The sequence below is a fragment of the Panthera tigris genome, chromosome A3 (assembly GCF_018350195.1).
Source record: "Panthera tigris isolate Pti1 chromosome A3, P.tigris_Pti1_mat1.1, whole genome shotgun sequence".
Classification (NCBI taxonomy): Eukaryota; Metazoa; Chordata; class Mammalia; order Carnivora; family Felidae; genus Panthera; species Panthera tigris.
The window spans coordinates 51,940,151-51,966,533 of record NC_056662.1 but is presented as its reverse complement, the minus strand read 5'-3'; the positions used below and the strand labels follow the sequence as shown (position 1 = coordinate 51,966,533).

At 34.7% G+C, this 26,383-nt stretch overlaps 1 protein-coding gene across 1 annotated transcript in view; it reads left to right on the top strand.

Moving 5' to 3' along the window:
* GCC2 (GRIP and coiled-coil domain containing 2) overlaps positions 1-26,383 on the top strand; it is a 65,728-nt gene that overhangs the window by 6,378 nt on the left and 32,967 nt on the right. The window contains exons 6-13 of the mRNA XM_042981057.1: positions 95-2,563; positions 3,243-3,312; positions 5,805-5,905; positions 6,131-6,229; positions 12,809-12,928; positions 15,684-15,848; positions 16,147-16,251; positions 17,102-17,264. Coding sequence (XP_042836991.1) covers positions 95-2,563; positions 3,243-3,312; positions 5,805-5,905; positions 6,131-6,229; positions 12,809-12,928; positions 15,684-15,848; positions 16,147-16,251; positions 17,102-17,264 — 3,292 coding nt within the window. The remainder of the gene's footprint in view (positions 1-94; positions 2,564-3,242; positions 3,313-5,804; positions 5,906-6,130; positions 6,230-12,808; positions 12,929-15,683; positions 15,849-16,146; positions 16,252-17,101; positions 17,265-26,383) is intronic.

The following is a 26,383-nucleotide window of genomic DNA, read 5'->3' as shown; positions in this document are numbered from 1 at the left end:
TTCTCTCCAGTTAGCCTGTGGCTAATATTTTTCCTGAAGGCAGGCATTTCTTTTGTCTTAATTAGGTATTTTTGTGTGCTGATTTTTATAATAGGATTCTATTACTAAGATGGAAGATGTGCACAAGGAGTTTGAACAATCACAAGGAAACTATGTGAAAGAAATTGAAAATCTGAAAAATGAATTAATGGCAGTACATTCCAAACACAGTGAAGATAAAGCTAGCTTGCAAAAGGAACTGGAAGAAGCAACAAAAAAACAATTAGAACTTTCCGAACAACTTAAATTTCAGGGTAACTGTGAAGATAATGTTAAAAAATTACAAGAGGAGATTCAGAACATCAAGCCAGTCTTTGAGGAACAAATTTTATATCTGCAAAAACAATTAAGCACTGCCACAAATGAAAAGGAGCAAGAAATTACGCATCTCCAAGAAGTCATTGAGGCTAATTCCCAGCGTTACCAAAAAGATATTAATAGTTTGCAAGAAGAGCTTTTGCAGTTGAAAGTTGCACACCAAGAAGAGGTGAAAGATTTGATGTGCCAAATAGAAGCATCTGCAAAAGAACGGGAAGCAGAAATGAGTAATTTAAACCAGCTAAAGGAGAATTTAGTCAGACAATGTGAAGCAAGTGTGAAGAACATTCAGGAGAAATATGAATGTGAATTAGAAAACTTAGAGAATGCGCCAGATGCAAACCACGAAAATCAGATGTGTCCTATGCTCTTACAAGAAGAAGCTTTTGTAGAACAAGTAGTAAACGAAAAAATCAAACACTTAGAAAACACCTTAAAAGAATTGGAGTCTCAACATAGTATCTTAAAAGATGAGGTAACTTACATGAATAATCTTAAATTAAAACTTGAACTTGATGCACAACATATAAAGGATGAGTTTTTTCATGAACGGGAAGACTTAGAGTTTAAAATTAATGAATTATTGCTAGCTAAAGAAGAACAGAGCTGTGTAATTGAAAAATTAAAATCTGAACTAGAAGATTCAAACAAACAATTTTGCTGTATTGTAGAACAACATAACAAAGAAGTACAGAGTCTTAAGGAACAGCATCAAAAAGAAATATCAGAACTAACTGAGACATTTTTGTCAGGTTCAGAAAAAGAAAAATTAACACTAATGTTTGAAATACAAGGTCTAAAGGAGCAGTGTGAAAACCTACAGCAAGAAAAGCAAGAAGCAATTTTAAATTATGAGAGTCTGAGGGAGATTATGGAGATCTTACAAACAGAACTGGGGGAATCCGCTGGGAAAATAAGTCAAGAGTTTGAATCAATGAAGCAACAGCAAGCATCTGATGTTAACGAACTTCAGCAGAAACTCAGAACTGCCTTTAATGAAAAAGATGCTCTTCTTGAAACTGTGAATCGTCTCCAGAGAGAAAATGAAAAGTTGTCCCAACAAGAATTAGTGTCAGAACTTGAAAATACCATAAAAAGTCTTCAAGAAAAGAATGAAGTGTGTTTAGTTAGTCTCAGTCAGAGAGATACCATGTTACAAGAACTTGAAGCAAAGATAAGTTCCCTCACTGAGGAAAAAAATGATTTCATAAGTAAAATAAAAACTTCTCATGAAGAGATGGATAATCTCCATAAAAAATGTGAAAGGGAAGAAAGATTGATTGTAGAACTTAGGGGAAAAGTAGAGCAAACTAGCCACTGCAACAGTGAACTGGAACAAAAGGTAAATGAATTAAGAGGAGAACTAGAAGAAACTTTAAAAGAAAAGGATCAAAATAACCAAAAATTAGAAAAACTTATGGTTCAATTAAAAACTGTCTCTGAGGACCAGGAAGCACTATCATCTGAAGTTAAGTCTCTTTATGAGGAAAATAATAGATTAAGCTCAGAAAAGAACCAGTTGAATAGGGATTTGGAAGTTCTCCTGTCCCAAAAAGAAGATGTTATGCTTAAGGAACACATTTCTGAATTAGAAAAGAAACTTCAGGTAACAATTACAGAACGAGATAATTTAAGTACACTGTTTGAAAATGAGCAGGTTCAGAAGTTATTTGTCAAAACTCAGTTATATGGTTTCCTGAAGCAGATGGAGTCAAAAGTTTCAGAAGAAGATGAAGAGCAAGATGTTGTAAATATCCTACAAGCTGTAGGTGAATCCTTAGCTAAAATCAATGAGGAAAAACACAACTTGATATTTCAGTATGATGAAAGGGTAGCAGAGTTAGAAAAAAAGATTAAGTGCCTTCAAGAAGAGAATGCAGTTCAGCATGAAGAGCTTCAGTCTCTACTAAGAGACCATGAACAAGAGAAAGTTCTCTTAAGGAAAGAATTAGAAGAAACCCTGTCGCATAAAGAGGCCTTGCAGTCTGATCTTCTAGAAATGAAGAATGCTAATGAAAAAACAAGGCTTGAAAATCAGAATCTTTTAAGTCAAGTTGAAGAAGCCTCTCAAAACTTACATAGCAAAAGTAAAACCCAAAATGAAAAAGAACAGTCTTTTCTAAGGGAGCTTGAAAACCTGAGGCTATCGCAGGAACAAAAAGAAGCTGAATTGCAGGACGTGAGAGCAGAGTTGTTGTTATTAAAGGTACTATTATTTCAATTTTATTAATTTAAATTCTTAGTTCTAGTACTAGACTAGAACATACATACATTAAATTTTTACACTTTTAAGTCAGAAGTAAATTGTTTTCTGAAAAGTACATTAAACATTTTCATGTTACATATTCTGTATCCATATTGGTCACTTTTTGGTTTTAGATCATTTTAGAATCTTGATCTGGCATAAGATTAAATGATTAAGGGGTTAAATGTCTTGGTCAAAATTGCATAACTAGTCAACACCAAAACTACAACATGAAAAAACTAGAATTTCATTCTGGTGTGATATACATTTTACCTTTCTTAAAGAGCACTATTGAGCAGAAAAGTGGGCTATTGTGGTATTTAACTTTAGCCAAAATTTTAGATTTTTGTCCAAAATTTGTGAAAGTATGATAAACTATAATCATTTAATCTTTATTGCATTATGTGTTTGGTATGTGTCAGGTTGTTCATCTTGGCCTTGGATACTACTGTTTTTTTACAGTAAATTCTATATGCATAAGGTCAGTATTGGTCTATCAAGGTAAGAAAAAGACTGTTCATCAAATTGCTTTTTGTGTGAATTTTCTTTAATGAGGATTTTCTCATGCTTGATATGATGGCCAATTAGTTCATCATGGGAAATGAAGTGATTTTCTTTTTGTTTTTCCTACAAAATCTAGGATTCCTTAGAGAAATCACCTGTAGAAAATGATCAACCTTCTTTAGTAAAAGAGTTGGAAGAAAAAATAGGTAAGTATGGTTTTGTATATGTTGTCACAATGAATTACACAGATTCTTCTAGAGTTGGAATACATTGAGAAATGTAGCTGATTAATGAGTTGTTAAATCATAATAACTAGCTGTCTCTAATGCCCCCATTTTTGCTTCTCTGCCATCTGTTTGCCTTCCTTTCCAAAATTACCACTCTCTTGTTTAATTGTTTAATCTAAAGGACTGATGTGATTCCATTTATAAATGGTTCCATGAGGGTTTGGGGATTTTTCATTTATTTAGCAAAGTTTATTTGAATGCCTAGCTAGATAGGCACTAGTAATAGCAAGTGATTAAAATACAGACCATGTCTTCAAAGAGCCAAGTACCAGAGGGGCTGTTCTTGTAGTAGTTTGAAGTGTCGACAAGGTGTAATGCTGGAAGTACAGGAAGGCATGATCGGCTGTCTGCCTTAAGGTAGGAAAAACATCACAGAATAGGCTATACTTGTGTGTTGAAGAATGAGAAATTTGACATGAGAAGAAAGGTATTCTGGCAGGAGAGAACGGCAGGTGTGTGAATATCAACATACATAACATCAAGGAGCATACCAAGAAGTTCCTAGAGAGGCAGGAGTATGACCACAAAAGCACTAGAATGTGTGCAAAGAAGTTGAGACTTTGTCCTATACACATCTTTGTCATAGTAACATTATGGAGTAGCTATTTTATTCCCATTTAAAAATAAGAGACAAATACTTACAAGTGTTAAGTAATGTGCCCATAAATCTTCAGTTTAGTGTCTAGTTAGTCTAGTGAGGGAGAGGTAGCAGGGGAAGCTGGAAGATTTTTAAATGAATGCTAGTTTTCTTATAGTGGATGACTGGGACAAGTGGGGTTAAAAATGAGATTAGGAACTCGGTTTGAGACAAATTTAACACCTCAGATGGTGATGTCAGGTAGACTACTAAATATGCAAATCTGGAGTTATGGGGAGGGAGCTAGATCCGAGGTAAAAAGTTGTAGTTAACAGAACAGTTAAAAGCCATGAGATGGAGATCACCAAGGAAGTGAATGTAGAAAAAATATGAAGACCAGAGACCATTCTCTGTCATTTAAAAGTCTGAAAGATGGGAATAGCACAGGAGATTGGGAAGGAGCAGCCAGTGAGTTGGGAAAACCCAGAACATAAAATGTGTTGGAAATTAAGATCGATGAAGTGCAAGTAACAGAAGTGTTTAAAGAGGGAAAAAATATTTAACCATGGCAAATGCTAGAATAGGTAAAGTAACATCAGTACAAAGAACTAACCATTGGATTAAGCAAACTAGAGGGCATTGGTAACTTGATAACCTTTTCTGTGATATGCTAAAGCCAGAGCCTGAATGAAATATGTTCAAAAAAAAAAAAAAAAGAGAGAAATTTGAGAGCATGTGTACACATGCTTACAAAGGGCTTTGCTTATAAAAGAGATGAGACAGTATCCAGAGGGGAAGTGTGGTGGTTTGCCTTTTTTTGTTTGTGTGCGGTTTCAGCAATCCTTTCATGACCTTTCCCATCCTCTTTGGTGCTTCCACTGGGGCACCTGGGTGGCTCGAGTCAGTTGAATGGCCAACTCTTGATTTCAGCTCAGGTCATGATCTCACGTGTTCATGAGTTCGAGCCCTGCATCGGGCTCCATGCTGACAGTACAGAGCCTGCTTAGGATTCTCTTTCTCTCCCTCTCTCTCTGCCCCTCCCCACTCTCTCTCTCTCTCTTTCAGAATAAATAAATAAACTTTAAAAAAAAAAGGAAAGAAAGAAAAAAAGAAAACTCCATTAGAGAGGGGGATTTGCTGCACAAGAAAGAGGGAGCTTTGCTGCACTGATTCTTGACTGCATGAGAGGTGTAGGATGAAATGCAAAAGTGGAACAATTGGCCAGTGCTGCACAAACACACAGACAAAATAATCACCTGTAGCAGCAGAGAAAGGCAGAGTCTGTGAGCACAGGTGCATCTGGATTAATGAGCGAGGACAGAAATTCAGATAACTTAAGCAGAGATATCAAGAAATAAAATCTGGAACACAGGAGCTGAAATAGAGGAAATGGCTAAAGATGTTAAGGAAGAGATCAGGATTGGAGTGTGTCTACAGAGCAAAAGTATTTAACTGTATCTGATATTTCCCCATATGATCCTGATTTGCAAATTGCCGCCTAAAATCCTACCATAGTTGAGTTTCTAGGAAATCTTCTAACATTAAAGGAGCACTAATAGCCTCTCCAATTCCTAGACACTTATGAAATGAGTAGGCTATTTTGACAGTTGGAAGGAAATGGACATTTTTACCATTGTTTCCCTTGCTTAGGTAATGACTAAACTTTCACTTAAACAAATAGATACTAATATTTTTGCTACTTATTACTTTTAATTACAGATTACAGATTTTGTGTTCCAGATTAAAGGTCAATTTCTAAGGCTAAAACAAGTAAATAATTTGGATTTTTTCCTTTTGAGTTCATATATATAATCCTTTCATTTTGTGTTTTTAGGATATCTGGAAAAAGAATCCAAAGAGAAAGAGGAAAAAATAAATAAGATAAAACTAGTTGCTGTGAAGGCAAAAAAAGAACTAGATTCTAGCAAAAGAGAGGTAAGGTGACTTAAAAATACAAGATTCAATAATCTTACATATTAGAAAATCTAGTTTTTCTGTCCATAAAAAACTTTTTAGGGGCGCCTGGCTGGCTCAGTCGGTAGAGCACATGACTCTTGATCTCAGCATTGTGAGTTCAAGCCCCACATTGGGTGTAGAGATTACTTAAAAATAAAATGTTTAAAAAACAAAACAAAACTTTTTATCATATATTTAAAATAGGCCCAGACTCTACGGGAAGAGCTTGAATCTGTTCGATCAGAAAAGGATCAGTTGTCTACTTCCATGAGAGATCTCATTCAAGGAGCAGAAAGCTATAAGGTAAAAATAGTTATTTTAATAGCAAGTTATATTTGTAACTTCTAAGTTAAGGAATGTACTAGAAATGTAAAACTTGTCCATAAGACAGTCACCTTGTATTTTTTAGTAAATTTGTTTCTATTTTTTTGTGTAATGTCATAGCATCCTAGTATCAAGATTTTAAGTGTCTGAGATTTAAAGTACCTTCAAGCTATTGTTTTTTAAAACCAAAATTCTGTCTTGGGATTTCCTAATAAAATCAGTAACAAAAAAGATGACTATTATTACTGTTATTATTTTATATTCTGGCCAAGTGAATAAACTTGAAACTCAAACAACAGGTTTAAAAGGAAAGTAAAAGCATTATTTGGAGGTAATATGCTTATCAACCTAACATGAGAATATTATAAAAAAATTTAAAATTAAAATAAGAGAGTGCAACAAAATCCCTGAATGTAAGATAAATACCGTTACATTCTTGTATGTATTAATTCAGCAAATATTTATACAGTCAGAGTGAGTACTGAGTACTAGGGAGATGTAGTCCACCAAATAGGCTAAATTCCTGCCCTCTAAGGACTTAAATTCTAATGGCAATAACAGAGAAGTAGACAAAAAAAATTTAAGAAACTTACAGTGTATAACAATAAAAGAGGATGGTATCAACAAGAGAGTGAGCCAAGTGGGATTGATTGAAAGAAGAAAATTCCATAGAAGCCAAAAAATAAAATTTCAGGAAGAACTTTAATGAGAAAATTCGGCACTTCATGAAGAAAACTGCAAAACATATATATAGCAACTATTATTATTTGATATACTTGTTTTCAGGTTGGTTTACATGTTCTGAAACAATTTCACTAAAAATTTATCTATTTTGGTTAGGCAATCTTGACAATTATTTTAAGTTTCAAATGGGAAATAAGCTCACAAGAATAGTTAATACTTTTTAAAGTGAAAAAAGAAAAGCATCTTGCTCTAGCAGGTGTGAAATTTATTACAAAACCATAATAATGTGATACAGTTCTGATATAAAAATAAGACATTAATTTAACAGAAGACAGAGACCTCTGCATAACAACAAACACTTCTAGGCCAGCCTCTTTTCTAAGCACTTTACATATCTTATCACACTTAATTCTAAAAAAAAAAAAAAAAATTTTAGTAAAAAAAAAACAAAAAAACAAGAAACATATAATTAACATTGCTGCTATCACAGAGCAAGTAACAGAATAAAGCCCAAGCTTGGATTCAGGAAGTCTGGTTCCAGATCTGTTCTATTACCAACTAAGCTAGATTGTATACTAGCCCAGTAAGATTTGAAAACATTGAAACCAACAAAGAAGGAATTAGGTAACTACTTCAGAATAATTTAGTTAGATTTTTACTTTACTCCCACACACCAAAATAAATTCTAGGTGGATTTAAAGAGTTTTGTCAAAAGTGAAAAGGATTTTTTAAAACCTGTTATAAAACAATCATTTTACTGCTGGATATGAGATATGTTTCTAAACTTAAAAGCAATTGAATTTACAAAGGAAAAGATAGACTGAACTATATAAAATAAAAAATTAACATGAAAATATGACAAGGGATTAATATCCTTAATATATAAAGGTATTTGACACATCCATTTTTTTAAAACACTTATTTGAAATTTAAATATAGGCTCATTTGTCTTTTATGAGCCATTAGCAGCTTGCTTCTTTACATTTTAATCTAATTTATTAATTTTTATCAATGGGTAGACCAGGTATGCCAATTTCTTTGTTTAAACTATAGAGATGCCTGGGTGGTTTAGTCGGTGAAGCATCCAACTTTGTTTCAGGTCATGATCTCACGGTTCATGAGTTCGAGCCCTGCATTGGGCTCTGTGCTGACAGTTCAGAGCCTGGAGCCTGCTTTGGATTCTGTGTCTCCCTTTCTCTCTGCCCCTCCCCTACTCACACTCTGTTGCTCTCTCTCAAAAAATAAGCAAACATTAAAAAAAATTTTTTAATGTAGATTTCAGGGGCATTTGGGTGTCTCAGTCGGTTGAGTGTCCAACTTTCGATTTCAGCTCAGGTCATGATCCCAGTGTTGTGGGATCCCCCATGTAAGGTTCCGTGCTGAGCGTGGGGCCTTATTAAGATTCTTTCTTCCTCTGCCCCTCTCTCCTTACACATGTCCACTGTCTCTCTCAAAAACCAATAAAAAATTAAATATATATATATAGATTTCAAAAGACAAAAAAAAGAAAAAAAAGAATATCAGAGAATGGTGAGCCAAGTACAAAAGGTACAACTGCATAATGAGAATACTCATAGGAAAAGAAAGACATGCCTTTCAAGAAATGTTAAAAATTTAGGGCGCCTGGATGGCTTAGTCAGTTAAGCATCTGACTCTGGATTTCAGCTCGGATCATGATGTTACAGTTTGTGGGTTCAAGCCCTACATCAGGCTCTTTGCTTAGAGCACAGAGCCTGCTTAGGATTCTCTCTCCCCCTTGTCTGCCCCTCCTCCAGTCTCACACATGTTCTCTCTCTCTTTCTCTAGATAAACTCTTTTAAAAATTTTAAAAGTTCCTTAGAGAAGGAAAATGATGTAGGTCAGACTCAGAAAACAATACTGAAGAAGAACAAAATGGGAGGATTAACCTGACTTCAAGACTTACTATAAAACTACAGCAATCAAGACAATGTGATATTGGTAGAAGAATAGAGAAATAGATCAGTAGGAGAGAATAGAGAGCCCAGAAATAGACCCATATAAATATAGTCAGCTGATCTTTGACAGTGGAGGAAAAGATAATCTTTTAAACAAATGGTACTAAAACAATTAGACATCCACCTGTAAAGAAAAAAAAAAAATTTGAATCTAGATACAGACCTCATACCCTTCACAAAAATTATCTCAAAAGTGGATCATAAGCCTACATGTAAAACAAAAAACTGTGAAACTCCTAGAAAATAACTGGAGAAAACCTAGGTGAATTTGAGTGTAACAATGACTTTTTAGAACACCAAAGGTATGATCCATGAAAGAATTGATAAGCTATATGTATACACACACACACACACACACACACATACATACACAGACACACACACACACATATATGTTTAAATTATAAGTATTCTGCGAAAGATAATGTCAAGAGAATGAGAAGGCATAGACTGGGAGAAAATATTTGCAAAGGACGTATATCTGATAAAGGACTGTTATCCTAAAATATGCAAAGAACTACTAAACCTCAACAGTAAGAACAAAAAACCTGATTTAAAACTTGGCCAAAAAACTTACACCAAAGAAGATAAACAGATGGCAAATAAGCATATGAAAAGATATTCCACACCATATGTCATCAGGGAAGTGCAAATTAAAACCACTGCATGCCTATTAGAATGGCCAAAATCTGAAACACCAACACCAACAAATGCTGACAAAGACATGGAGCAATAGGAACTCTCATTCAGAAAATCTGGTAGGGGGTACAAAATAGTACAGCCATTTTAACAGATGTTTGGCAATTTCTTACAAAACTAAACCTACTCTTACCATATGATCTAGTAACTGCTGGTGTTTACGCAACGGAGTTGAAAACATATCCACGCAAAAACCTGCATGTAGGTGTTACAAACAGCTTTGTTTATAATTGCCAAAATTTGGGAACAACCAAGGTGGCCTTCAGTAGGTAAATGGATAGATAAACTGGTACATCCAGGCAATGGAATGTCATTCAGCACTGAAAAGGAATGAGCTATGAAGCCATGAAAAGGCATGAAGGAAACTTAAATGCATGCTACTACCAAGCAAAAGAAGCCAATCTGAAAAGTCTACATAATGTATGATTCCGACTACATGACATGTTGGAAAAGGGAAAAGACAGTTAAAAACAAAAAAATCAGTGGTTGGGGAGGAAGGGATGAATAGATGGAACAGAGGATTTTTAGGTTGTGAAACTACTCTGTATGATACTGATTAATGGTGGATGTATGTCATTATAAATTTGTCCAAAGCTAGAGAATGTACAATACCAGAAGTGAACCCTAATGTAAACTATGGACTTTGGATGGTGATGTGTCAGTGTAAGGTCATCAATTGTAACAAATGTGCCATGTATTATTGATAATATAGAAGGCTCTGCATTTGGGGGTAGAGGAGTAATGGGAAATCTGTACCTTCCTCTCTGTTTTGGTGTGAACCTAAAACTGCTCTTAAAAAAATGAAGTCTATTAAAACATTTTCAAAAATACATTTTAGGGGCACCTGGGTGGCTCAGTTGATTATTCAAGCCCCACATCAGGCTCTGTGCTGGCAGTGTGGAGGCTGCTTGGGATTCCCTCTCTGTCCCTCTCTCCGCCCCTCCCCAGCTTGCTCTCTCTCTCCCTGTCTCTCTCTCAAAGTAAATAAATAAACTTAAAAATACATTTTATAGTTGTAGAATTTTCTCAGTCTTTGAATAAGCTAGGGATTCCATTTGTGAGGAAACAACAGGATGTATGATTAAATCGGTCCTGCTGATATGTTTAAGAATCATGATCATTTTTTATAAAAATAGACATAACTGAGCTCCATTAGGTTCCTCAGGGAACATCAATATTAGGATGCTGAGGAATTTTGTAGACTTGTGAACCTGGCCAGTTTCTTTTTTCAGTGTTCATATCACTTATAATAATCATTTTTATCAGTTTTTTAATGTTTATGTTAAGAGAAAGAGAGCGGGTGCACGCACACATGAACAGGAGGAGGAGAGAGAGCGAGAGAGAGAGAATCCCAGACCAGCTCCATGCTCAGTGTGGAGCCTGATGCAGAGCTTGATCGTGACCTGAGCCAAAATAAAGAGTTGGATGCTTAACCAAGTTCCCCAGATGCCTCTCAGTTGTTGTTGTTGTTGTTGTTGTTGTTGTTTTAAAGATCTGAACAGGGGCACCTGGGTGGCTCAGTCAGTTGGACGCCTGACTTCAGCTCAGGTCATGATCTCACAGCTCATGAATTCAAGCCCCGCGTTGGGCTCTGTGCTGACAGCTCAGAGCCTGGAGCCTGCTTCAGATTCTGTGTGTGTCTCTCTCTCGCCTTCAAAAGTAAACATACATTAAAAATATTAAAAAAAAAAAAAAAAAAAGATCTAAACGTGCAACAATTCTGAAGCGGTGATAATTTGTAATTATTCGTTTGCTTGGAATCAATATAGGCATATGCATCGAGGAAATTAGACCATTGCACGCATGGCATTCATTTTTTGTTCCAGTGCTCCCCTTAGGAATAATATGTGATTATAGTCAGAATTTCCTGTGGCGAGCCATTATTTATTTAAGTCAGCTTTGTTATAGGAATCCCATTTTTGCAGCTCTTGACAACTATTAGAACCATAGCAAGTAAAAACGAAGACGAGATAGAGTTTAAGAAGATAAAGATCTCTGATCTATAGACTTAGAGGAATTTGCACGAAATACAAAAACAGCATGGAATCTTCTCTCTGTGGAAGATAAATGATTTCTCAACCCCATATTCATTTAAGCCAGGAAATAGCAGAACCCTCAGACAAATAAACATGGACAAACATATATATATAAGCCAGATTTTTGGTTCCCACATCCTGTTTTTTGCCGATCATTAGATGGGTAGACCATAAAATTGAAACTCAGATCCCAACATTCAGCTACTAGTGTGGATAATAGTTGATTATGTATAAATCAGAATTAGAAACAAAATTACACTTAGCCAAGAATCGGATTTGGCAAGCAAGAGCCAGAAAGAGCCTATAATTGTCACACATGAAATCCCAGAGGAGCCTGGGAAGGACTCAAGAAGTCCTGGGCTGGATGAAGGTCACTTTTTAGGCTTTCCAAAGTAAACTTTCAAAGAAAACTCAGATTTTGTTAGTTATTCTGTACACAAATTCATTTATGTGAAGAACAGTCGGTAGTTTTCCAAGAATCAAGGCAAAAGCAGGATTTATTAGAGGAGAGGAAAAAAAAAAAACAAAAAACAGTACACACAGTCTCAAAACAGTGAATCTCATTTACATACTTTGGAGGATAACCTAATTTGCCAGTATGTTGCAAAAAGGTCAGCCTGGGCATTTTGTTCTTGAGTAGGGACCAACCAAAAATATCAAAATTCCATTGGTTTTAGAGTCCAAAAAATGGCAAACATCTTGCCACAGAGAGTGAGACACTGATTGTATGAAATATCTTCCTATGTCCTTCCATTAGCACTTATACCTTATATTAGGCCAGGCCTGAAACATTTCCCTCATCACAATTCTTTAGGTGGAGTTAATAGGCCACCAGGTTAAGCTTTTTCTCCTCCCTCTTTAAATTTTGTTTATGTTACAGGAGTTTATTTTTATTGGTGACTAGAATATATTTAACTTGCTGGTACTGTATAAATGTAAAATCCTTTTGCCCTTTAATAGTTCCATCCCATACTAAAGTCCTCTGAACTATGTTAATTTTATTATACAGTGCCAATTAGATGTTCGGTCAAATGTTGAACTTAGCTAAGTGTTTTAAACTTCCAGAATGGACTCAAATGTTATATCAAGATGGTTTGGTAATATAGTCTGATTGGTCAAATGTATAATCGTCTCAAGTTAAATCCTTTTGTTTTTTATTGAAGAATCTTTTATTAGAATATGATAAGCAGTCAGAGCAGTTGGATGTGGAAAAAGAGCGTGCTAATAATTTTGAACATCACATAGAAGAACTTACAAGACAATTAAGGAATTCAACTTTTCAGGTAAAAAAATTTTGTGGAGGTATAATTGACATACAACATTATATTAGTTTAGTTTCAGGTGTACATCATGATTTGCATATATTTTGAAGTCTGGTTAACACCTATCCATACGTAGTTACAGAATTTTTTTTCCTTGCAATTAGAACTTTTAAGATTTACTCTCTTAACAACTTTCAAATATTCAATACAATGTTATTAACTATAGCACCATGCTGTACATTTCATGACTTATTTATTTTATAACTGGAAGTTTATAACCTTTGACTGCCTACACTTATTTCACCCACCTCCACCCTGTGCCTCTGGCAACCACGTATTCTATGAGCTTAGTTGTTTCGTTTTTTTTTTTTTAATTGCACATATATGAGAGATCATATGGTATTTATCTTTCTCTGATTTATTTCACTTAGCATGATGCCCTCAAGGTCCATCCATGTTGCCACAGATGGCAAGATTTCATACTTCTGTATGGCTGTATGGCCAAATAATATTCCATTTTATATATACACACACATACACATACATACATACATATACCACATGTTTTTTATCCATTCATCCATCAGTGAACACTTAGGTTGTTTCCTTATCCTGGCCATTGTAAGTCATGCTGCAGTAAACGTGGTTGTGCATATATCTTTTTGAGTTAGTGTTTCTATTTTCTTCGAATAAATACCCAGAAGTGTAATTACTGGATCATATGGTAGTTCTGTTTTTAATTTTTTGAGAATTTCCATAAGGTTTTCCACAGTGGCTGCACCAATTTACATTCCCACCCCTTTTCTCCACATCCTTGCCAACAACTTGCTGTTTCTGTTTTTTTGATGATAGCCATTCTAACAGATATAAGATGATATTTCATTGTGGTTTTGATTTGCATTTCTTTGATAATCAGTGATGTTGAACATCTTTTCATGTACCTGTTGGCCATCTGTATGTCTTTGGGAAAATGCCTGTATAGATATTCTGCCCATTTTTAAATTGAATTGTTTGGTTTTTTGCTTTTGAATTGTACAAGTTCTTTATTTAGGCTGTTAACCCATTATCAGATATAAGATTTGCAAATACTTTCTCCCATTCAATAGGTAGCCTTTTCATTCTGTTGATGGTTTCCTTTGCTATAAAGAAGGTTTTGAATTTGATGCCGTCCCATTTGTTAATTTTTATTTTTGTTGCCTTTGCTTTTGGTATCAGGTTCAAAATATCATTGACAAGACCAGTGTCAAGGAGCTTACTGCCATTGTCTAGGAGTCTTATGGTTTCAGGTCTTACATTCAAATCTTTAAACCATTTTAAGTTAATTTTTGTGTAAGATGAAGGTAGTGGTCCAGTTTCATTCATTTGCATGTGGACATCCAACTTGTCCAACACCATTTATTGGAAGAGACTGTACATTTCTTATTGTATATTCCTGGCTCCTTTGTCATAAGTGAATTGACCATATTATCATAGGTTTATCTCTGGGCTCTTTGTTTCATTGATCTGCATGTCTGCTGTTATGCCAGTACCATACTGTTTTGAGTACTATAGTTTTATAATATAGTATGAAATTGGGGAGCATGATAGCTCCAGTTTCATTCTTCTTTTTCAAGATTGCTTTGGCTATTTGGGCTTTCTTAGGTTCTGTACAAATTTTGGGATTGTTCTAGTTCCCTGAAAAATGCCATTGAATTTTTCATAGGGATTGCATTGAATCTGTAGATTGCTTTGGTCAGGATAACAGTATTTGGACTTTTGAAAAATATTAATTCTTGTAATCTATGAGCATAGAATATCTTCCCATTTATTTCTGTCATTTTCAATTTCTTCCATCGGTGTCTTAAAGTTTTAAGTCTTTCACCTCTTTGAATTTATTACTAGGTACTTTTTTTCTTTTTGATGCAGTTTTAAGTGGGATTGTTTATTCTTAATTCTTCTTTCTGATAGTTTGTCATTAGTGTATAGAAAACACAACAGATTTCTGTATATTGATCTTGTATTCTGCAGTCTACTGAATTCGTTTATTCTAACAGTTTTTTGGTGGAGTCTTTAGGGTTTTCTATACATAGTATCCTGTCATCTGCAAATAGTGACAATTTTACTTCTTCTTTTGTAATTCGGATGCCTTTTCTTTTTCTTGCTTATTGTTGTGGCTAGGACTTCTAATACTATGTTAAATAAAAATGTCACAAGTAGGAATCTTGTCTTGTTCCTGATCTTAGAGGAAAAACTTTTCACTATTGAGTATGATGTAGTTGTGGGCTTGTCATATACGGCCTTTATTATGTTGAGGTACATTCCTTACACACCCACTTGGTTGAAAGGACTTTTCAGGTAATTTTAAATTGAGTAAAAGCAAACATGAAAATTGTAATAAATCTGTTTAAATTTCAGTATTTTTGCATAAAAACTTTTAATTAAAATTAATATAAACTTAATTTCATTTTTTTTTTTCCCCCTGTTGGGGGAAGACTATGACAAAACAGCTGGCAACTCTCCTGTCTTATCTACTACTCTAATCTCAGCTCCCTGGGGTATTTTTGGTTTTGTTTCTTTTTTGCTTTTCCTCTGCCAGTGCTTGTGGTCTCTTGTAATGTTTGCCAAATTTATTTTAACAATAGTGTTTTAAACTTCTTCTCGATTTTATATTATGTGGAATTGGTTTTGAAATCTTCAGTTTTCAAATTGTGCCATAATCTCATAATGTATTATTTTATTCTTCCTGTCTTGTACATTTTTTCTGCATGTTTACAGTAGTGAACATTTGTCATTCTAGTGTGAAAAATTAAATTCTGATAATGAAGATCTCCTGGCTCGTATTGAGACACTACAGTCTAATGCAAAGTTATTAGAAGTACAGATATTAGAAGTCCAAAAAGCCAAAGCAGTGGCAGAGAAAGAGTTGGAAGCCGAAAAACTTCAGAAAGAACAGAAGATAAAGGTACAAACAGTCCCATGGGATTAATTTGTTATATAGTGATATTTTTATTATATTACTTAAGTGAAGGAAAGACTATGAATACAACAGAGTTCATTAATTCCCTAATGTATGTGAACTATGAATTTGAGAATCCCAAGATATAATTTTGGGGTGCACATTTTTTAAATATTAAAAGGTTTTCAAGCTTTTTTTGTATTTTAGTATGTCAAATTCATTTTATAGACCCTTACAAATACCTTTTTTTAATGCTAGTTGGCTTGGGGGGATGAGGTGGCAATATTTTTATTTTTAATTTCAGGAGCATGCCAGTTCTGTAAATGAACTTGAAGAACTTCAGCTTCAACTTCAGAAGGAAAAGAAACAGCTTCAGAAAACTATGCAAGAATTAGAGCTGGTTAGAAAGGTAAAATAAAATACTAAATTCAAAACTAAGATCAATATTCACAGTGTTAAACTATTCTAATAGTTTAGAAAGGAAATATGTCAAAAATAAGGTTTTTGAGGTACCAAAATAATCATGTGTAAATTGTCAGCCTCAAAAAATTGCAAGTTTAACTTATTTCTCTCAGTCCTGTTTTTTCAGAAGAATCTAGGCTCAAAAATGATTAGATTTTGGTTTGATACTTCGACACATGAAGATCTAATTAATGTCAAAAATGGGAATTTGTATTATACTTAAAACTTTGGCTAATTTTTCTCTACTTCTTCAAAGATGAGGCCAAAAAGAAAAGTACTGTAAGAGCTGCTTAAAATGTTAATATTTTAGGGGCACGAGTGGCTCAGTTGGTCAAGCGTCTGACTATTGATCATGATCTCACGATTTAAGAGATTAAGCCGCACTGAGAGCATGGAGCCTGCTTAGGATTCTCTCTCTACCCCTCCCTCTCTGTCCCTCCCTGGCTCTCTCTCTCTCTCAAAATAAATAAATTAATTTAAAAAAATTTTTCAATGTTAATATTTTATAAATAAGAGCTCCATAAGTAGAACTATGAATCGTGGTTAATGAAAATTATGATGAAATTCAGTGAAACTGAGAAAGTTAGATTAAACTATTAGAAAATATTTTATTTTATAAAATTACAAATTAGAAAGTACCAATTTCTAGTTTGTTCATATGTGTAAACTTTCCATTTTACAGAAAATCATAATAGAATATGTTTATTCCTGTGGCATAATTTATAATTATGCAATTAACAGTTTTACAAATCAACTGATCTACTATTATGTGGATCTTTTATTTCTGATATGTGCAGGATGCCCAGCAAACCACATTGATGAATATGGAAATAGCTGATTATGAACGTTTGATGAAAGAACTAAATCAAAAGTTAGCTAATAAAAACAGCAAGATAGAAGATTTGGAGCAAGAAATAAAAATTCAGAAGCAGAAACAAGAAACCCTGCAAGAAGAAATGGGTGAGTAAAACAAAATTCACTTTAACTTAACAATAATTTCATCATAACAGAACACAGGGCAGCAACATTAGTTGTTCATTTCACCAGTCTTTGACTGCCAACCAGAGCTTTCACACAATACTTACTATTCTTAAGGACGAGGAGGGTTGTAAAACCATGTTTTGTTTGAATGTGTACAGTCCGCGTTGGTGAATAATGCATTCACTTACTTAAACATTTCTTAAGTACCTGCTATGTGAGTGATACAAAGGTAAGAAATGGTCTTATCCACGATTTGCTGGTTATCAGCAGAGTAGGAACATTAAATAGCAATTAAACCTTCTTTTTAAGGTGATTACATTCCATTCTTTCCATAAAATGATTTCTCATGTATGCACCTAAAGCTCTAAATATCCCCAGGCACTCCTTCAGCCACATCTCATAAGTTGGTATGTTATACTTTTTATTCCACTCAAGATTTTTTAAATTTCCTTTGGATTTCTTCTTTGACCCATGGGCTATTTACAAGTGTGTTATTTAATTTGTTTGAAGGAATTTCAAATATCTTTCTGTTAATGATTTCTAACTGAATTCTGTTGTAGTTAAAAAACATATTCTGCATGATTTCAGTCCTTTTAAGTTTATTCAGTTTTGTATTAGGGTTCAGAATAAGATTTGTTTTGGTGAATGCTCCTTAGGCACTTGAAAACAATGTGTTCAACTGTATTAGTTGTTGGATAGAGTGTTCTAACTAATGTCAATTAAATCAAGTTAGGTGACTGTTTAAGTTTTCTGTATTTTTAATGATTTTCTGATTACTGCTTTATCAAGTATGGAGAGAGGGATGTTGAATTTCCTGAACATAACTGTGGATTTCTTTCTCTTTTCATTTCTGTTAGTTTTGGCTTCATATATTTAGAAACTCTGGAATTAGCTACATTTACATTTAGAATCATTACTTGTTCTTGGTAATTTAATTCCTCTATTATTATGAAATGTGTCTTATTATTAGTAATATTTATTTTTCTAAAGTCCACTTTGATATTAATGTAACCACTCCAGCTTTCTTTTGTTTATTGTTTACATAGCATGTCTTTTCCTATCCTTTGGCTTGCGACCTAAGTCTATAAAATACTCCTTTTAGATAGCATATAGTTGAGTCTTCCTTTTCTCTCCAAGCTGACAGTCTCTGCTATTTAATTGGAATATATAAGTCATTTATTTTTAACATAAATATATATGTGATTAGATTTAAATCTATCTTGCTGATTATTTTCTATTGTTCTTGTGATTCATGTCCTTTCTCCTCTTTTATCTGCCTTCTTTTGAATTGATTAATTTATATGATGCTATTTTATCTCTTTTATTAAGAGATACCTATTAAGAGATAACTATACCATTGTTAGTGTTTAGTGGTGGGCTTAGGGTTTATAATATATCATAAATTTATTACAGATTACATTTAAGTAAATTATACCACTTCATATATAGTATAAGAATCTTACAGTACTGTTTGTTTCCCCATTGTTGGTCTTTGCTTTATTTTTATCACACATTTTGCTTCACGTGTTTTTCACATGTGTTAGGAATGTAATAACTGTGTTGTTTTTCTTTAAAAATATTTCTTTATTAAAGAGAGATATGCAAACCATGGCCCACAGTTATTCATATATATATATATGTAGGTTTTTATATTTATATATTTATATATTTATATATATTTATATATATTTATATATATATATATGTATATATATATAAAGGTTTTATTGAAACATTGCCATGTACATTTGTGTGTATCACCTATGGCTACTTTCATGCTATAACAGCACAGTTGAGTAGTTGTAACAGATACTGACTGTATCACCTGCAACACTATAATATTTATTACCTCACCATGTAAAACATTTTCCAATCCCTGTTTTAAAGAAGTAAAAAACTAGAAAAAATTTTTTTAACTATTTACCCACATATTTACCATCTCTGTTGCTCTTCATTTCATGTATATCCAGATTTCATCAAGTATGACTTTCCTTTTGCCTGAAGGACTTCCTTTAACATATCTTGTACTGTGGGCTGTAGGTATTGAATTCTGTCATGTCTTTCATCCCCAAAAAATTGCCTTCATTTTTTTCTTAACTGTAAAATTTTATTCTTTTTTTTTTTTACATCCAAGTTAGTTACTATATAATACAACAATGATTTCAGGGTAGATTCCATAATGCCTGTTACCCATTTAGCCCATCCCCCCCTCCCTCCCACAACCCCTCAAGTAACCCTCTGTTTGTTCTCCATGTTTAAGAGTCTTATGTTTTTCCCCCTCCCTGTTTTTATATTACTTTTCCTTCCCTTCCCTTGTGTTCATCTGGTATGTGTCTTAAAGTCCTCAGTGTGAAGTCATATGATATTTGTCTTTCTCTGACTAATTTTGCTTAGCATAATACCTTTAGTTCCATCCACATACTTGCAAATGGCAAGATTTCATTCTTTTTGATGGCTGAGTAATACTCCATTGTCTATATATACCACATCTTCTTTATCCATTCATCCATCTGTGGACGTTTGGGCTCCTTCCATACTTTGATTGTTGTTGCTAGTGCTGCTATAAACATTGGGGTGCATGTGTCCCTTCAAAACAGCACACCTGTATCCCTTGGATAAATACCTAGTAGTGCAATTGCTGGTTCATAGGGTAGTTCTATTTTTACTTTTTTGAGGAAACTCCATACTGTTTCCAGAGTGGCTGCACCAGTTTGCATTCCCACCAGCAGTGCAACAGGGTTCCTCTTTCTCTACATCTTCGCCAACATCTGTTGTTGCCTGAGTTATTAATTGTAGCCATTCTGACTGATGTGAGGTGGTATCTCATTGTGGTTTTGATTTGTATTTCCTGAAGATGAGTGATGTTGAGCATTTTTCATGTTCTGTTGGCCATCTGGATGTCTTCCTTGGATAAGTGTCTATTCATGTCTGTTGCCCTTTTCTTCACTGGATTATTTGTTTTTTGGGTGTTGAGTTTGATAAGTTCTTTATAGATTTTGGATAATAACCCTTTATCTGATATGTCGTTTGCAAATATTTTCTCCCATTCCATCGGTTGCCTTTTAGTTTTACTGATTGTTGATTTCAAGTTTCATAGCATTGTGGTCTGAAATATGCACAGTATGATCTCGATCTTTTTCTACTTGTTGAGGGCTGATTTGTGTCCCAGTATGTGGTCTGTTCTGGAGAACGATCCCTGTGCGCTAGAGAAGAATGTATATTCCACTGCTTTAGGATGAAATCTTCTGCATATATGTTAAGTCCATCTGGTCCAGTGTTTCATTCAAAGACATTGTTTCCTTGTTGGTTTTTTGATTAGATGATCTGTCTATTGCTGGAAGTGGGGGTGTTGAAGTCCCCTACTATTATGGTATTATTATCAATGAGTTTTTTATGTTTGTGATTAATTGATTTATATACTTGGGTGTTTCCACAGTTGGCACATAAATGTTCACAATTGTCAGGTCTTCTTGGTGGATAGACCCCTTAATTATGGTAAAATGCCCTTATTCATCTCTTGTTACAGTCTTTATTTTAAAGTCTAGATTGATATAAATATGGCTACTCTGGCTTTCTTTCATTGACCATTAGCATGACAGATGGTTCTCCATCCCCTCACTTTCAATCTGAAGGTGTCTTTAGATTAAAGTGGGTGTCTTGTAAACAGCATATAGATGGATCTTGTTTTCTTGTCCATTCTGTCGCCCTATGTCTTTTGATTTGAGCATTTAATACATTGATTTACAGTGAGCACTGAAAGATATGAATTTATTACCATTATGTTACTTGTAGAGTTGGAGTTTCTGCTGGTGTTCTTTCGTTCTTTCTAGTCTTTGTTCCTTTTGGTCCTTATTTTATTTATTTATTTATTTCTTTACTTACTTACTTATTTATTTAGTCTTTTCTCCCTCAGGGAACCCCCCTTAAAATTTCTTGCAGGACTGGTATAGTGGTCACAAACTCCTTTAATTTTTGTTCGGGAAACTTTTAATCTGTCCTATTTTGAATGACAGCCTTGCTGGATAAAGAGTTCTTGGCTGCATATTTTTTCTGATTCAGCACATTGAATATATCCTGCCACTCCTTTCTGGATTGCCAAGTTTCTGTGGACAGGTCTGCTGCAAATCTGATTTGTCTTCCCTTGTAGGTTAAGACTTTTTTTCCTTTGCTACTTTCATGATTCTCTCCTTGCCTGAGTATGTTGTGAATTTGACTATGATAGGCCTTGTTGACAGTCGTTTTTTTTTTAATCTAATGGGAGTCCTCTGTGCTTCCTGGATTTTGATGTCTGTGTCTTCCCCCAGCTTAGGAAAGTTTTCTGCTATGATTTGCTCCCATAACCCTTCTACCTCTTTTGCTCTCTCTTCATCTTCTGGGACCCCTATGATTCTAACGTTGTTCCTTTTTAATGAGTCACTGATTTCTCTAATTCTTAAATTGTGCTCTTTTTCCTTAGTCTCCCTCTTTTTTTCTGCTTCCTATTCTCCATAAGTTTGTCCTCTATATCACTGATTCTCTGCTCTGTCTCATCCATCCTTGATGCCATGGCATGCATTCGAGATTTCAGCTCAGTTACAACATTTTTTATTTCATCCTGACTGGCTTTTACTTCTTTTATCTCTGCAGAAAGGGATTCTAATCTATTTTCGACTCCAGCTAGTATTCTTATTTCATGATTCTAATTCTGGTGAGACATCTTGCTTGTATCTGTGTTGGTTAAGCCCCTTCCTGTCATTTCTTCCTCCTCTTTCTTTTGGGATGAATTCCTTCGTTTCATCATTTTCAGGGTAGAATGCCTTCATTTTTGAAAGATAGTTCTGCTGGGTATAGAATTTTATGATGTGCCTTGTTATGTTTTCTTTCCCTGTTTATATCCTGCTTGTGGTTTTTTGCATTTGTTTGCTGTATTTAGATTTTCTAGTTTTCTTCAAGTTGATCATATTTTTGGCCATTGTTTACTTTATTCTTTCTTGTTTAAATCCTCCTTCTTTTTTCCCCTGAGACTCCAATTACACACATTAGACCACTTGATATATCACCATAGATTAGTGATAATTTGTTCATTTTTTCTATTCTTTTTTCACTTTCTGAGCTTCTTTTTGGATACTAATATTAAATAGAATATAGTTTCTATTCTAGTTGTTTCTATTAGTAAGTAATTTTTAAATTCTCTCATCTCCAGAGTCTAATATTTTATTACCATCCAGTGATATTTTCTTGAGGTATTATATTTTTCATCTCCAGAAATTCCATTTGTGTTTTTTTTTTTTTGTTCCTGTTTTCCATTTATCTCTTCATTATATTTTCCTTCCAGTCTTTAAGCATATTCTGTGATTTATTGTTCTAAATCTATGGATTGAATTTTTTTCTCCTGTAATCAGTAATAATTCCCTGCTTCTTTGCATGGGAAATAATTTTTTAATTTGATGTGAATTTTACATGTTGAGTGCTAGATTTTTTGTATTCACTTACAGAGTTAAACTTTGGCGGGCATTTATAGATCAGTTTTATTCTTTTGTGGCTTGTTTTTCTTTCTTTTTTTTTTTTTTTAGGACAAGTGTAGAGAGTCCTTTCATATAGATTTAGATCAGCCTCTCTACTAAAATAGGGATCTTCTAATGTCTACTGAGTGCCTATGTATTAAAGTCTCTTTACTCTGGCTGGTTGGAACAATTTATAGCCCTTTGTGAGCCCTGGGAATTGTTCCAATTATAGTTCCCTATACACTGTTCTTTCCAAAGCTATTGTTCTTTGAATCTCAGCAAGACCACTGCTCTGTTTGGGAGTCCCTTTCTGTAACACAGTCTAGAAATTGCCTCCTGACCAAAAGCTGGGACTGTAATAGGGCTCACCTTGTTTACCTTCTCTCAGGGATCACAGCTCTATAGTGCTTATTGTCTAATGTCAGAAAGCAGGATTTTTTTTCATATATTTTGTTCAGTTTTCTAATTGATTACGGTGGAAAGTAAGTCTAAGACTTGTTACTCCCAAATGACAAGAAGCAGAAGTCCCATAAAATGATTTGAGGTGGCTGCCAAGATACTACTATACAATATTTCAGATATATAAATGATGAGGAAATGAGATAAAAGCAAATGTTGAGATATAGGACTATACAGTAAAGTCAGACATAAGATCAAGACATAAAGTGTATGTTCTGTGTGCTTTTGGTATCACTTTGGTCTGCATGAATTGACTTGGAGTTTCCCAGAAGCCATACAAAGACAGGAACATTCTCAGGTACAGGGTTTATAAGAGCCACAATATTAAAACAAATGTGATAATTGTAAGAAACATAGCTTTTCCTGGTACTAAGATGTGTGAGAGAACTTTTTTTTAAGACATTTTTATAAAAGGGGGTGCCTGGGTGGCTCAGTCGGTTAAGCATCCAACCTCGGCTCAGGTCATGACCTCACAGTTTGTGAGTTCAAGCCCTGCATCGGGCTCTGTGCTGACAGCTCAGAGCCTGAAGCCTGCTTTGGATTCTGTGTCTCCTCTCTCTGCCCCTCCCCCACTTGTGCTCTGTCTCTCTGTCCATGAAAAATAAATAAATGAAAAAAAAAATTTTTTAAAGACATTTTTATAAAAGAAACACTGTGTTATGTGGTCCCAGACCATAACTTGAATGGTCCCAGACCTAACTTGAGTATCACACAGTATTGGAGAGCTTTTTAGAAAGCCCAGGCACAGATGTAAAGAATCAGAATCTTAAAGTGTGGGGCATTAAAATCTGTGTTTTCCAGGCATACCTGGGTGGCTTGGTTGAGTGTCTGACTTTACCTCAGGTCATGGTCTCATGATTGTGGGTTCAAACCCCCCGTTGGGGCTTGTGCTGATAGCTGAGAGCCTGCTTCTGATTCTGTATCTTTCTCTCTTTCTTCCCCTCCCCTGTTTGCCCTCTGTCTCTCAAAAATAAAAATAAATGTAAAAAAAAGGTTTTTTTAATAAAATCTGTGTTTTCAATAGTCTCATATGTGATTTTGAAGCTAATGCTACCTTAGGAATGTCAAACATCCAGAAATAGCAAAAATTAAAGCCACCAAATCAATAAATAATATTTAGTAAGAATCTCGTGTGCATGTAAGACCATTTCACAAAATGGGAGTTTTCAAATTCAGAGACTGATAGCCCAGGGGTATTACCTTACAGGATTGGCTTGTAAAGTGAAAATAAGTAAATTTAACCTTTACAATGATTGGTTATTACAATGGGGGTTCCCAGATGACAAGTTCACTTGTTTTGCACAATAAGCTAAATAAGTTTCAGTTATATGACTTAAATGGTTTTGTCTGCTCGGGGAATTTTCAAACCCATGTTATATTTACTTTTAACAGAAACCACTGATAATCCAGATAATCCAGATTTGTATTTTCAATGGCATCCCCACAATAAATAAAGTAACAAATCTCCCATGAATGTTTCATAATGGGTACTTCATTCAACGTGTAGCCAAATCACAGCTGAATAAATGTGATTCCATGAATAAACAAAGGAATGAAGCCACATATGCAGTGTTCTGATATCTGCCTGCATCCAGGGGGGGAAAAATAACATATTCAGATAATCGAAACGACTGTAGAGTTTCCAGCCAATTCACTATGCATGTATCTCTTCTTATATACATACCATATTTTCCAACTGTGTTCTTGGTGCAAATTGAATGGGAGAACTCTAGATTATATTCCTTCAATAAAAAATTTGGGGTTCTTTTGTTGTTGTTTTTTTTTTTCAATATATGAAATTTATTGTCAAATTGGTTTCCATACAATACCCAGTGCTCATCCCAAAAGGTGCCCTCCTCAATACCCATCACCCACCCTCCCCTCTCTCCCACCCCCATCAACCCTCAGTTTGTTCTCAGTTTTTAAGGGTCTCTTATGCTTTGGCTCTCTCCCACTCTAACCTCTTTTTTTTTTTTTTTTTTCCTTCCCCTCCAGCATGGGTTTCTGTTAGGTTTCTCAGAATCCACATAAGAGTGAAAACATACGGTATCTGTCTTTCTCTGTATGGCTTATTTCACTTAGCATAGCACTCTCTAGTTCCATCCATGTTGCTACAAAGGGACATATTTCATTCTTCCTCATTGCCACGTAGTACTCCATTGTGTATATAAACCACTATTTCTTTATCCATTCATCAGTTGATGGACATTTAGGCTCTTTCCATAATTTGGCTATTGTTGAGAGTGCTGCTATAAACATTGGGGTACAAGTGCCCCTATGCATCAGTACTCCTGTATCCCTTGGGTAAATTCCTAGCAGTGCTATTGCTGGGTCATAGAGAAGGTCTATTTTTAATTTTTTGAGGAACCTCCACACTGTTTTCCAGAGTGGCTTCACCAATTTGCATTCCCACCAACAGTGCAAGAGGGTTCCCATTTCTCCACATCCTCTCCAGCATCTATAGTCTCCTGATTTGTTCATTTTGGCCACTCTGACTGGCGTGAGGGGATATCTGAGTATGGTTTTGATTTGTATTTCCCTGATGAGGAGCGACGTTGAGCATCTTTTCATGTGCCTGTTGGCCATCCGGATGTCTTCTTTAGAGAAGTGTCTATTCATGTTTTCTGCCCATTTCTTCACTGGATTATTTGTTTTTCGGGTGTGGATTTTGGTGAGCTCTTTATAGGTTTTGGATACTAGCCCTTTGTCCGATATGTCATTTGCAAATATCTTTTCCCATTCCGTTGGTTGCCTTTTAGTTTTGTCGGTTGTTTCCTTTGCTGTGCAGAAACTTTTTATCTTCATAAGGTCCCAGTAGTTCATTTTTGCTTTTAATTCCCTTCCCTTTGGAGATGTGTCAAGTAAGAAATTGCTGAGGCTGAGGTCAGAGAGGTTTTTCCTGCTTTCTCCTCTAGGGTTTTGATGGTTTCCTGTCTCACATTCAGGTTCTTTATCCATTTTGAGTTTATTTTTGTGAATGGTGTGAGAAAGTGGTCTAGTTTCAATCTTCTGCATGTTGCTGTCCAGTTCTCCCAGCACCATTTGTTAAAGAGACTGTCTTTTTTCCATTGGATGTTCTTTCCTGCTTTGTCAAATATTAGTTGGGCATACATTTGTGGGTCTAGTTCTGGGGTTTCTATTCTATTCCATTGGTCT